At 38.7% G+C, this 11,792-nt stretch overlaps 4 protein-coding genes across 4 annotated transcripts in view; 1 reads left to right on the top strand and 3 right to left on the bottom strand.

The window, feature by feature from the left end:
- Positions 1–129: 129 nt before the first annotated feature.
- Positions 130–3,430, bottom strand: LOC104821386 (BAHD acyltransferase DCR). Its single transcript, XM_010552243.2, has 2 exons — positions 2,887–3,430; positions 130–1,336 (listed from the first exon to the last, which is right to left on the bottom strand). The coding sequence occupies exons 1-2, from the start codon at positions 3,331–3,333 to the stop codon at positions 437–439; spliced, it is 1,347 nt and encodes a 448-aa protein (XP_010550545.1). The 5' UTR covers positions 3,334–3,430; the 3' UTR covers positions 130–436.
- A 2,183-nt stretch (positions 3,431–5,613) lies between these two features.
- LOC104821385 (UPF0496 protein At3g49070) lies at positions 5,614–7,612 on the bottom strand. Its single transcript, XM_010552242.2, has 3 exons — positions 7,526–7,612; positions 6,940–6,993; positions 5,614–6,770 (listed from the first exon to the last, which is right to left on the bottom strand). The coding sequence occupies exons 2-3, from the start codon at positions 6,986–6,988 to the stop codon at positions 5,713–5,715; spliced, it is 1,107 nt and encodes a 368-aa protein (XP_010550544.1). The 5' UTR covers positions 6,989–6,993; positions 7,526–7,612; the 3' UTR covers positions 5,614–5,712.
- Positions 7,613–8,259: 647 nt separating this feature from the next.
- LOC104821384 (28S ribosomal protein S9, mitochondrial) lies at positions 8,260–11,139 on the bottom strand. The gene is made up of 4 exons (XM_010552241.2): positions 10,408–11,139; positions 9,394–9,834; positions 8,981–9,061; positions 8,260–8,677 (listed from the first exon to the last, which is right to left on the bottom strand). Exons 1-4 carry the CDS (start codon positions 11,081–11,083, stop codon positions 8,586–8,588), a joined length of 1,290 nt encoding a protein of 429 aa, XP_010550543.1. The 5' UTR covers positions 11,084–11,139; the 3' UTR covers positions 8,260–8,585.
- Positions 11,140–11,256: 117 nt separating this feature from the next.
- LOC104821383 (signal recognition particle 9 kDa protein) overlaps positions 11,257–11,792 on the top strand; it is a 1,993-nt gene continuing 1,457 nt past the window's right edge. The window contains exons 1-2 of the mRNA XM_010552240.2: positions 11,257–11,417; positions 11,710–11,778. Of these exons, the coding sequence (XP_010550542.1) occupies positions 11,346–11,417; positions 11,710–11,778 (141 nt within the window). The 5' untranslated portion in view covers positions 11,257–11,345. The remainder of the gene's footprint in view (positions 11,418–11,709; positions 11,779–11,792) is intronic.

Genomic DNA, 11,792 nt, shown 5'->3' with positions numbered 1-11,792 from the left:
ATTCTGATTTATATTCAATTTTTTATTTTTAAAACCATATATAATATCTTTAAATATTTGTATTATTCAATTCTTTTTTGTATAATATAAATATGAATTATCCACCCTACTTAGAAGTAGTTGAGACAATAAATTAGAACCCACAAATCACAATTTCGAAATCCGAGTGCAGAGATATACATGAATCCACTAATTAAAAGTTCCATGAGAATGCAATTTTAAAACTCACAATGGTGCCAGAGAGACACCATCAACTCCGAATATTATAATAATCACACCCTACGAAGAGGATAATTATTGTCACCCAAGTGCAAATACCCTAATTGCTTAAATCAAGGGCTCAATTAATTAACTGATTAAACCCAAAACGAGATTTTGAGTTAATTAACTAACTAATTAGCCCATATTAATGTCCAATTATTATATTAAAATATTCTTAAGCAATGCCGTTCACCGTCTTCCCCTCCTCCGTCATCTTCAGATGAAAGTCTGCGTCCTTCTCCAGCTTCTCCATGACCGAAGCTTCCAGACTGATCTCCACATCGATGCTTCTTCCTCCACTTTTCCCTTGGTACAGGTAAACCATACCGTCAAACCGGTTATTGGACCCACTCCGTACGAATTCCGGTTTTCCCCAACCGAAATCGACGTCGTATACCCGGAACCTCGGCGAGCTCCCGACGGCGACGCAGTTGGCTCCGGCGTCTTTCCACTGGAAGATCTTCGGAGATTTCTCCCATTCCTCGTTCCGCGCTTGGATCGCTCGCGCGTCGTGCGCTGCGATCGCCTTCTGGATCACGGTGGCGCCAATCGCCGGTCCACCCTCCGTTGCCAGGAGCCCAGCGGCGGTCCCCGTGAAGATCGCCTGGATCAGATTCCCGAAATATTCGTCTGGCATCGGCGGATCGACGCGCCGCCGGCAATCGGCGAAGACGGTGAAGACAGTGACGTCGCCGGGGTTGAGGCCGCGTGCGAGGGTGACATGGCGCCAGATGTGGGCGGAGAGGGACTGAAAGGTGGAGAAGGGCTTGGAGTCTGAGCCGGAGGCGTTGGTCCTCGATTTGACCGTGTCGACAGCGGATTCGGAGAACCTGAAGACCTTCTCGCGGAGCGGCGGCTGCGCTGCGGCGGCGGAGTCGCCGTTGGGGAGGGAGAGGTGGAGGTTGACGCGCACGTTACGCGCCTTGCTGCGGTCGAGGAAGGGTTGGGCGGAGATTGAGTGGGCCCCATGACAGAGCTCGGCCCATGAGCTTATAAAGTGCCACGTGGAGGTACCGTCCAGGACGGCATGGTTAAAGGCCAGGCCCATCGCCAGCCCATCTTTCAGCTTCGTCACCTGTTTTCCACAAATTTAGTTAAAAGCAAAATAATTCGATTTGTTTTATGTAACAAATATTTTAGTAATAATTCCAATGAATTTACCGGAAATTTCGTTAAAAGGGTTTTTCAAAGAAATATTCAAACATTTTTCTTTGGAAACTAACGAATTGCAAATCTAAATCGAATTAGCAAAATAAAACAGATATATTATTTTAGGAAGGATGGCTAGAAACATCGGTTTAAACTCAAGACCAGCTAAAGTGAAACAAAGACTTCCAACTACCACACCTGTTTCCAAAATGTCTATCATAAATGTAGAGAATTTAATGAGCATCAGAAAATATTTATTGTGTACGTAGGTATACCACTTTACATCAGATTCTCGTATAATATTTTTCATTTATTTTATAACAGCAAAATTTTTAAAAGTTCTTCTTTACTTCGTATACATCTTATATGATTAAATATATATATATATATAACAACGGCTCTTTTATGTAAACCTTTTTATTAAAAAATTTAATTAAATCATAGCTCTTAATGTTGGCTGAATTTGAACAAATGAGACCATTTGTACGTGAACCCGTGACAATTAATATTTTTACACATGAAATAAGTAAATCTTGAATAATATTTTCCCCATTGTTTCGTCTATTTTGTTTTTTGTATTATAATCCTAGCCTTTTCTTTAAATTGGAGAACTCGGTTTTGTATTTTTTTAAAATCATTTATTAATAGTATTTTTGTGTGAAAAAAACATATTTTATGTATGTATATATAATATTTTATTGTTTGGCCCATATGACATATAATATTTTATTCAGTTGAATCTCTAAATTTTATTTTATTTTTCCTTGAAGCATTTGGAATTTGGCTAAAGGTCAAACGGGTTGACCCAAATGTCCTATGTTTTTTTGGTCATAAATGCTACACTTTACAAAAAAAAAATGTCGCCTAATATGAGCGGCTACGGTTTCTTTATTTTATTTTATTTTATGAAAATCATTAATTTTTCTTTTTAATCCTTTCGACCTCCAAAACTGTAACAAAAAATTCACCTAACATGAAATATTTATCGTTATCATCATCCATCAAAAAATGTTTAGATCCTCAGACTAAAGAAATTATAATATGATATAAATCCATCAATTCTCCTAATAATTAGCATCAGATAATAACTCAAGATTCACTGATCATATTTAAGATAAGCTTTTTAAAGCTCTAAGCTAATGCAGAGAAAGGGAAATGGCCGTATGCCGTAGAAATATACAATTTGTATCCGTATATATATGCACCCAATATTTTCTAATATATATATCATTCCATAACATTCCCGTTTTATATTCAAATTTATGGGGAAAAAATAGGTTCCGTTTCTTTCAACTTCTATTTGAAATGTAATTGAACCTTTGATTTCCTCAATCTATTTCAACTCTAATTTTATATTAATTTACTTTCCATTAAAAACTATATTTTTATTTTATAATATTATAACCGATAAAGGGCGCATAATCGGAAAAGAAGGAAAATTGCACTGTATGCAAAACACAATATTATAATAGTTACCTGGACAGCAAGGAGAGGCCTGCGAAGTCCTTCCACGTTCAAGATCCCATTGTACGGAACCAACTCCTTGAGCGTCACCGTCCCATCCTCACCCGTCAGATCGTCCACGCTGACGTCATCAGCAGCCGCCACCGAGAATTCTACGCCGTCGATCTCTCCGTCGTCGGCGTCATACTCGACCCGGAAAACCCCGGCGTCGTCCTTTGCGAGTTTTCCGGCGAGTTGGTAAAAGTCTTCAAGAACCAAACGCAAACCATCCTTGAGTTTCTCCACGACATCCTCGTCGAAGACAACGTTGCTCTCGGTCTTGTAGAGAAGGAGCTTCTGGTTGTAGTAGAAGGCTAAGTAGGGGAGATCAAACGTCGTGAGATTGCATTGTTTCTTCCCAAGCGGATTCTTCGGTTTCACGTGAGTTGTGTTCATAATCTTCACCTTCGTTATCGCCATTGTTCTCACGATCACACGACAAGATCTTGAATGGGTTTCCCTCTATTTTTTTTTTTTTGGGGTTTCTTGAACTATATATATATAATGAAATGATTTGGAAAACATAAGTGTGCGTCTATATATTTATAATATATATATATATATATGTAGTGTGAGTATGTGTGGTTGGGATTGCATTTAAGGGTTAACGAGAGCGGTTGTGAACCAATTAATGTCTCCAAAACGCTTTTTTTTTTCTTTTTGTTAGGGATCGGGTGGATTTAGGAAATTGGGCGATCTCCCATTGTACGTATAACGTATGGTATTATTATACGGGGATAAATATGGTATATACAACGCATGCATGTGAGATGCAAGTATAATATTCACATGTGTGGTTAGGTCGTGGTGGACTGCCTTGAGACCCATTTATAATATATTCGAATAAAATGGTAACATTTTCTACACGTAACGTCTAGAGGTTGATGAACCGTAGCTTGATATGCATCGACTAGGGTTAATAGAGATTTAAATGGAAATATTTGTGTCTTAAAGTAAATATTATTTGGTTTGAGTGCATGGAATTATGACCACTTCTTCTTAGAAAATACAAAGAGAAAACGTATGTTTAGTTTCCGGTCGGAAGAAAATAATTTATAAAGGAATCAAATCATGAAATTTACAGATGACGTACGAAATGAAATATATATATATATACGGTATACAAAAGCAATATGTGTACACACCTCAGTTGGACTATTTTGTTTACATTTAAAATACGAATATTTCATTATAAATTTTTATAATTACCGTCGATATTTTAACTCAAAATTTATTTTTCGTATCGTCCGTACGTTTGTGGGTGAAATAAATACGGTCCATCGTCTGTATATTTATGATACAGCTAATACGCAACAGTGTTATCTTTTTTTTAAAACAAAAATATTTTTGGAATATTTAAGCAAAACAATTATGCGCCGAAAGGAATATATTTTTCTAATATATGCTTTATATTTTATCCTTGTATAAGAACTATTGTTTATACTAAGCCGAACAAATCAATAGGATTTTTTTTTTCTTTATATGGAAAAGATATTCCCTGTTATAATCATACCTTACTATAAAAATATGAAAATAACAATTATTTTTTCCACCAATCTTTTAATGATTCAATAGCTTTTATGTTGTCTTACCAAATGAAGTACCTAGAGTCAGACGAGGGGTTAATTTTGCATTAAATATTTTATTCGAATTTATCTTATATATATATATATATATATAAAAAGATACGAAAAGCTCGTTACCCATGGTCCCATGGAGCATTAAATTTGGTTGACGATGCGTTTAACCGGTACCGGTCCAATCTCGGAATTCGCGTTAAAGTTATGTAGAGCCGGTTCGGCCTTGGAACCCGTTAAGACCGGTTTACAGTGTGACCGTTATAACCGTAAATTATCTTTGGTATGGCCGTTATAACCGACAATCACGGTCAAATGAATCCGGTCCAATCCGGGTTTAGTTAAATTATGCATTATGGTTGAGATGTGAAACTATATTAACTAAATTAACAATTAATATATATATGTAACGTGCAGGGAATGGTCAAATTACCGGATTTTCCAATTTTCTGATATTTTCAATAAATTAAAATTTTGATTTAAATTTACCCACATTTATTTTGGATCCGATTTTCTATACCAAACGTTCGAATATCCAAATTTCATATATATGAGATTGGTTTCGAGATGTCAATTGAGACATTTGGGTTTGGATTTCGATAATTCATGTGCGATTATTTCAAATTTTATTTCAGTGGTTCATAATCTCTCATTCAACATCCTCGACCTCGGCATTAACGGCGAGAAGAAACAACAACAATGGCGGTGCAATAATATTACATGTCTAATTCAAGGAGTTACGTACGTACGTGGTGAAACAATAAATAAATTGAGGTGTTACATTTTAAGATATATATTTTTGGTGTAATTATCCATGGACCCATTTTAAAGTAGTCCTTGTAAATAAGTCGTGAAAATTTAATTTACCAAAAAAAAAAAGTCATGAAAATTTACAACCTTAGGTAAATGCATATATACGTGATATTGGTGAATTTGTACGGTAAAGAGATAATATTTGAACGGTTATAGGTTGGCCAAGGACGGACCAAACAATTAAATATTTTTATATTAATAAAGTTAAATAATATTGATTTAGTTTGGAAGTGAATTTTAGTTTAAAAGACTCCCTAGTCCCTAATGTTCGCGTTGGCGGTTTAAGCATTAATTAGATGATAGATTACTATATTAGAACTTATATGGATTCCAAAAATCTAAAAGAAAAACATAAAATCGAATCTTTAGAAGAAAAAAAATTGAAATCATTACAACAATCGCCCAATTTTTACTTGGATTTCGGACCCAGAGAGCAACCGGGTCGACCCGGATCCAGAATCTCCCTAACGACAAGATTCCTCGCCCTATTGATGGTCATGAAACACAAGTGAAGATGTTCTTCAAGTTCATCAAGTTGTTCACTTAGGCTCTCACCAGTCATCTTCATCTGTCGAGCCACTTCTTCCTTGGCTCGAACCCGGTCTAACCCTCTCACCGCCCAGAACTCGGCCACGGCTCGTGCGTGCTCGACCTCGTCGTTAAACCGGCTCACCAACCTGCTTATCGTGTCCAGATCCCGGCTCAAAATGTACGTCCCTTTCGCCGCTATGTCGAGCTGAGCCGCGGTTCTCATAAGCTTCTTGGTCAGACCGGCCGGTTTGAATCTGGCGGTTAGGAGACTTGGACCGGCTATGAACAGAGCAAAAGCGTGAGAAGCTATGGTTACAATCAATGTTGTAGTTAGTGCCACGACGAACATGCCCGAACCGTGCCGTAAACCGTTAATGAACCGGAGTTTGGTACGGGTCTTGTCTCGGCTCGATTCAAGCCGGTTAAGTAGGTTTGAGCAGTTGTTTTGGACGACCCGAATCCGGAAACCCGACGAGACAAACGGGCGGAACCATTTCGACAGCTCCATGAATTGATTAATCAGATCCAACGGATCAGCTTTAAATTCGATTTGGGTTTTTAAAGATTCGTACTTAGAGCGGATACGGTCGACGCTTCTCAGCAAAATACTGCAAATTAGAAATGCATTCGCTGTCTCCGAGTAGTAACTCGATAAAAGAAATCGGGTCAGGCGTCGGGTCCGGGTCAGATACAATATCCGGGTAACGGTGATCGGATCCGGGTCGAGGAGATTTTGGGCGAAGAGACGATAGGACATGAGCCGCGCTGAGGTGGATGACGACTCGATGGGTGAACACGTGGCGGATTTCTTGTGGCTTAACTGAGTGACACGTGTCCAGAACTGGTTGTATGATTCCGTACGGAATGCGTTGGCGTACTCTTCCCGGACATCCACGTCATCTCGGCTTTTGGGGCTCGTAGTAGTAGCTCCCGAAGCTGGAAATCGGAAATTAAGAATACCGAGTTACATTTTATCTAGAGGAGAAAAAATGAACGCAGTTAAATAAAAATGGTGAAAAAGTAATTTTTTTCTGGTAATAAAATAACGAGGCGATTATAACGTAAAATTGGTAAATTTATAGAGGAAATGAACAGTGAGATCAACCTGTGTATGAAAGAAACTTTTTGATCCTTGAAAAAATCTCTCTGCCCATCCGCACTGAAAAAAAGAAGAAGATATAATTCTCATTATTATCTCCATTCATTTAGTTAGAGATTTCTAATTCAAAGTAATAATAAATAAAAGCTCACATACGTTATTATTTGCATTTGAAAAGAAAATATTTTATATCCAAAGACTTCGACATACAATTGTAATATTTCGGCATGAGATTTGCATCATAATGGAAATTGAGTATATAATCAATAAATTAAAAAATAACTTCTTTTTATCCCGTTGAAATTATGATTAGTTATTAACATCAAAATCTCCATATATTTTTTCATTTGAAAACCTAACATTCGACATGTTATCATCAGTACATATGAGAAACAAAATGCAAAACTATATAGAGGACATGTATGTATATATATATATATATGGGTGTATTTATCTCAAAATTTAATTTAAAATACAATTAAAGTGTAATTGCAACAGATAAACGAAAAATTTAAATGATAAAAACACATTAAAAATCAAAAGAAAATAAGAAGAAGACCAATGTAGTTGAAGAAAAGAAAAAAAGACTCACCCGGTCTATATAACAAAGTTCAGTGTTGGCTAAAGAGTTTCCGTATTAAGATATTTGGAGGAAGGAAATCTGAAAATGAGAAGAACGACAAGGTTTCCATGTATGTATATGTGTGTGCGTGTATATATAGTTTTTGCTTAGAAGAAAAAAAATGATTACTTAAACAATTTGGTGTTTGGATACAGTGGCGTTGCTGCTACTTGAAGTGTGGGGCGAAGGAACAGATGCTTGCACGTAATATTAAATAACACCCCCAAGTGAAACCAATCTTTATATAATATGAACAAAATCTGTCCATATATCTTTCTTTTTTGGGAAATCTTTACACCAACTCCTGAGTTGCATCCTCGTATTCAGATGAATGTCTTCTCCGAGGATATTTTTATTTAGATGGAGCATATCATAGTCCGAGAAAATGGTTGTTTGGCAACTGAGAAAATGATAGAAAATCAGAGAAAGAAATGGGAAAATTTGTGTGTCTGTTCATTCTTTGGAAGTTTGGAACCGTATCAACATTTAATACACAATTCTTTGGAACCGTAGCCACGTCACCTATGACAAAACTGAAAGGACAAAAATTTATCAGTTCACATCTGTCTTTGGACGTCAACTCCGACTCGTAGGATTGATTGTTTTCTCGGACATTAAGGAGAATGAAAGGTGTTCATGCGTCACTTTCACATGAATCTGTCTTATTTCTAATATGTCTGATTGATGTAATATAGCATCCCATATGATAAACTAACCAACATGTTCTATAGTTCCAAGGTTCAGGGAACACAAGTCAAAACCCAAAACTCCCAAGATAAAGTCACTGAAACACGGGGGATTATACGTCCGACAAAAATAACACAACACGTGAATTCTCAATGCCCCCACAAAAAAAGTTTTCCTTTTTCTTTATGGCACAAAGTAGATCGTAACAGAGAGGTGTTGGTTGCTGCAAACAACACATGAATCGGCCTAAAACAGGAGTTATTGCCGGTGAACTAACCAACCGGTAAAACTGGTGATAGGAAAACAAAAGAGAGGAAAAGAAGATTCGTACGGGTTTTTTTCGTTAACGTTTGACCCATTGGAAGCTCTTTCTTGCCTTCGCCTTTCCGGGTTTCTTCCTTTCCACCACTCTTGAATCCCTCGTCAAGAAACCAGCTGAAAAGTTTCACAAGAATAAAAAAGATATCCGAATCAGTTCGAAGTCGGCTTTGATACCAGATCAGAACAAACCTGACTCGCTCCTCAGCTCTAAGATATAATAGACGCAAATACAACTCTCAGATATCAAACATCCATCCGTATCTGTATATATAGGGCATGCCCTTGTATTTCTGCATATATGCCCGTATTTCGTACATTCATGTTTACAGTTACACTCAAGGCAGGGAATTAGCAGAAAACCAGAGTTTGGTAATGTACGATAATAAGACCGCAAAATGGTTCAGCGGTATGGTTTACCAGATCTCAGAGGCGGACGCAAGTCCGGTTCCCAGTTTTGCAGTGCCCTGCTGATACCCAACTGAATCGCCCCAACTTGACCTTTAAAAAAGCAGTTAAGGACAATTTGACTAAGGTTAGATAACTGTAATATACACTGATTACAGCAGTATTAACCAAACTATTTACTGAGAATAATTCTGCATTTGGTTCCCATTTAACAACTATTTGAATCTAAATGGTAGTACTAGTATGTAATTAATCCCATCAACCTGATTTCATCAGTTTAAGAAAGCCTAAAACATAAGAATGTGTAGTTCTAACCGATATTTTCTGATGTGCATCCCCTGGGAAGATACTTGAACTCAGATTGGATTACAAAATTTCAATCACGAAAAGTTCCAACAGGCTACTAAGGTTGTCATACGGCTTACCTGATACACCGCCGCCTTTAACAGTGCACTTGATATCCCAAAGACCCAAGGTTTTTGTCTCAGCAAGCGGACGTAGAAGAGCAGCACGATGATCAAGCATTGGGAAGTAGACATCAAAATCTTTCTCATTAACAAGGAACTTCCCCTCTCCAGGTTCAATCCAAACACGAGCAATGCTACATTTTCTTCTTCCGGTTCCATATGCTCTACCCTTCTCATCCACCTGTCTAACCCGTGATTTGGCCATCTCCTCTTGCTTCTGCAGCTCTATATCAGCTCGCGATGACTTTCTTAAACTTTTTTCATAGCGCATATCTCTGATCTCAGTCAGAGGGGGTAATCCCTCAATCCCTTGGAAATCCTTTAAGGCAATCAAACTGTCCAGCATTTCGTCTGTTATACCCGATTTCGCGATTAGGTCTCCAAACGCTCGATCAGGACCTGCGATAGTAAGTGCCTGATCAGTATAACTTCTAACTTTATCGTGACAGACAAAAAGGATACCAACTTCAAACGAAACACATGATAACACAGACCACCACTGCAGAAGATATCCAGACCATCAACTAGAAAATTCAGAACCAATACCTCCTGAGAGATTGAGTGTCAAACTAGTAATTTCATAACTGCGAAAGTCTGTCTCTTTCCAGCAAGTGCATTAGAAAGACAGGACACAATTAACCAAAAAACACATCAAATAAGCGCCAAACTACAAAATTCTTGGAACATAAAAGTCTACTGCATTAGCTTAAGGATCTTAAGCACCTGGGCTCTGGAAAATGTAGCAGATCTACTAACACGTACAACAGGAAAATCAATAGATTGATCATACTCGGATGATGGTCCATTCAAAAAGTTACCCGTGGTTCCATTATCAATGAAGTAAAGTCATCATCAACATTGATAGCTATCCATTTATTTCCGGAATCAAAATCTATAGACATTTCCAACATAGGAGGCACAGAATCGGAATCCACGAAGAAGAAACCCAGGAGCCAAAGAAACAAATCTTACCCTTGAGAATGGCAGAGAGCTCTTTCTCTTCCCTCTCAATCAGCTTCTGCTGCTCATTATCATAGGCTTCAGTGCTTGCCACGCTGCTCTCAAAGTCAGGCGCCATTTCGTCGCCTATATCGAATATATCATCCTTCACTTCCTCTTTCAAACTCCACGGCTTGTGCTCCTCTGCAGTCATGCAATCAACTCCGCCCTTCGCCACCGCCTCCTCCTCCTCGATGCCCTTGAACACATTTTCCCCTCCATCATCCTTCGCGTTCACCCAATCATCCCCTCCGGCGAGTGAATCGGATCCCGGCTTGTACCCCTCCGCCGTTAGCCAATCATCTCCGCCCTTCGCCGCCGCCTCCTCCTTCTCGATGCTCTTGAACACATTCTCTTCTCCATCATCCTTCGCGTTCAGCCAATCGTCCTCTCCGGCGAGTGAATCGGATCCCGGAACTCCTGATGGGGTGCCCGAATCTTCCCCGAAGACCGAACCGAACTTTTCCTCATTTTGTTGAGAAAATTTCCACGGATCGTCACTCCGATTGTAGCCGTTCCCGGACCCATCGCCGCCACTGTTGGTGGAGAGAGGTCGGATGAAGGAGGAGAAGATCCGAGGTTGTGATTTGGATGTAACTAGGGCTACGAGACGTAGATTTGAAGATCTGAGGAAGAAACGAGATAGCATGATGATGATGTACTGAGGAACGAAGGTCAGTGAGATTGCAAAGGGTACAGAGAACGGTAGGGTTTTAGCAAAGCGAACCACCCAATATTTCTAAACCGATCCGGTCCTTTAATCCCCGAACCGGACCGGTGCGGTAAAAAACAATATGTACATTTCCAAACACAAATAAGAACCCTTTTTCCTCCGCCTCTTCCCCGACGGAGTTGAGATCGGGAAATTCTTAAAATCCAAATTCTCTCTCATCAATTTGACTGGATCGAAAATGGTCTACATCGTTTCCTGGGACGAATTTGTCGATCGATCTGTTCAGCTGTTTCGAGCCGATCCCGAATCTGTAAACTTTTCTTCCGTCTCGTTCTTCTGCTTCTCTGTTGCTTCATTCATATTTTGTTTTCCGGATAATATTTGATAAACACCGACAGTGGGTTTGAATCTTATTGCGTTGGTTACGTTCTGATGCCGCGGATGCAATGTATTTTTTCTTTCAAGTTTTTCCTTCTTGTGGATTTTGATTCTTTCGTCGGCAGCCGACACACATTCTATGTATAGTTTCAGGAAAAGTTTATCATGGATCCATGGATTGTTTGTAGAGAATTTTCTGGCTGATGATCTAATTTGTGGTACAGACAAGGTATACCATGAAGTATAGGCACTGTGACGGCAAGTTGGTTCTTAAGGTTACTGATAATAAGGAGGTAGTCACTCTTTC

Source organism: Tarenaya hassleriana, unplaced genomic scaffold (genome assembly GCF_000463585.1).
Source record: "Tarenaya hassleriana unplaced genomic scaffold, ASM46358v1 Cleome33, whole genome shotgun sequence".
NCBI lineage: Eukaryota > Viridiplantae > Streptophyta > Magnoliopsida > Brassicales > Cleomaceae > Tarenaya > Tarenaya hassleriana.
Note: the sequence above shows the minus strand (reverse complement) of the source record. Positions and strands in the feature narration are given on the sequence as shown.

Excerpts from the sequence above, each read along its gene's own strand:
- LOC104821386 (XM_010552243.2), bottom strand. The coding sequence starts at position 3,333 with ATGGCGATAACGAAGGTGAAGATTATGAACACAACTCACGTGAAACCG. Across the intron at positions 1,337-2,886 it reads GGCCTCTCCTTGCTGTCCAG|GTGACGAAGCTGAAAGATGG; the intron begins GTAACTATTATA and ends TGTGGAAAACAG.
- LOC104821385 (XM_010552242.2), bottom strand. The coding sequence starts at position 6,988 with ATGGGCAGAGAGATTTTTTCAAGGATCAAAAAGTTTCTTTCATACACA. Across the intron at positions 6,771-6,939 it reads AAAGTTTCTTTCATACACAG|CTTCGGGAGCTACTACTACG; the intron begins GTTGATCTCACT and ends TCCGATTTCCAG.
- LOC104821384 (XM_010552241.2), bottom strand. The coding sequence starts at position 11,083 with ATGCTATCTCGTTTCTTCCTCAGATCTTCAAATCTACGTCTCGTAGCC. Across the intron at positions 9,835-10,407 it reads GCTCTCTGCCATTCTCAAGG|GTCCTGATCGAGCGTTTGGA; the intron begins GTAAGATTTGTT and ends TTACTATCGCAG. Across the intron at positions 9,062-9,393 it reads TAAAGGCGGCGGTGTATCAG|GTCAAGTTGGGGCGATTCAG; the intron begins GTAAGCCGTATG and ends GCTTTTTTAAAG.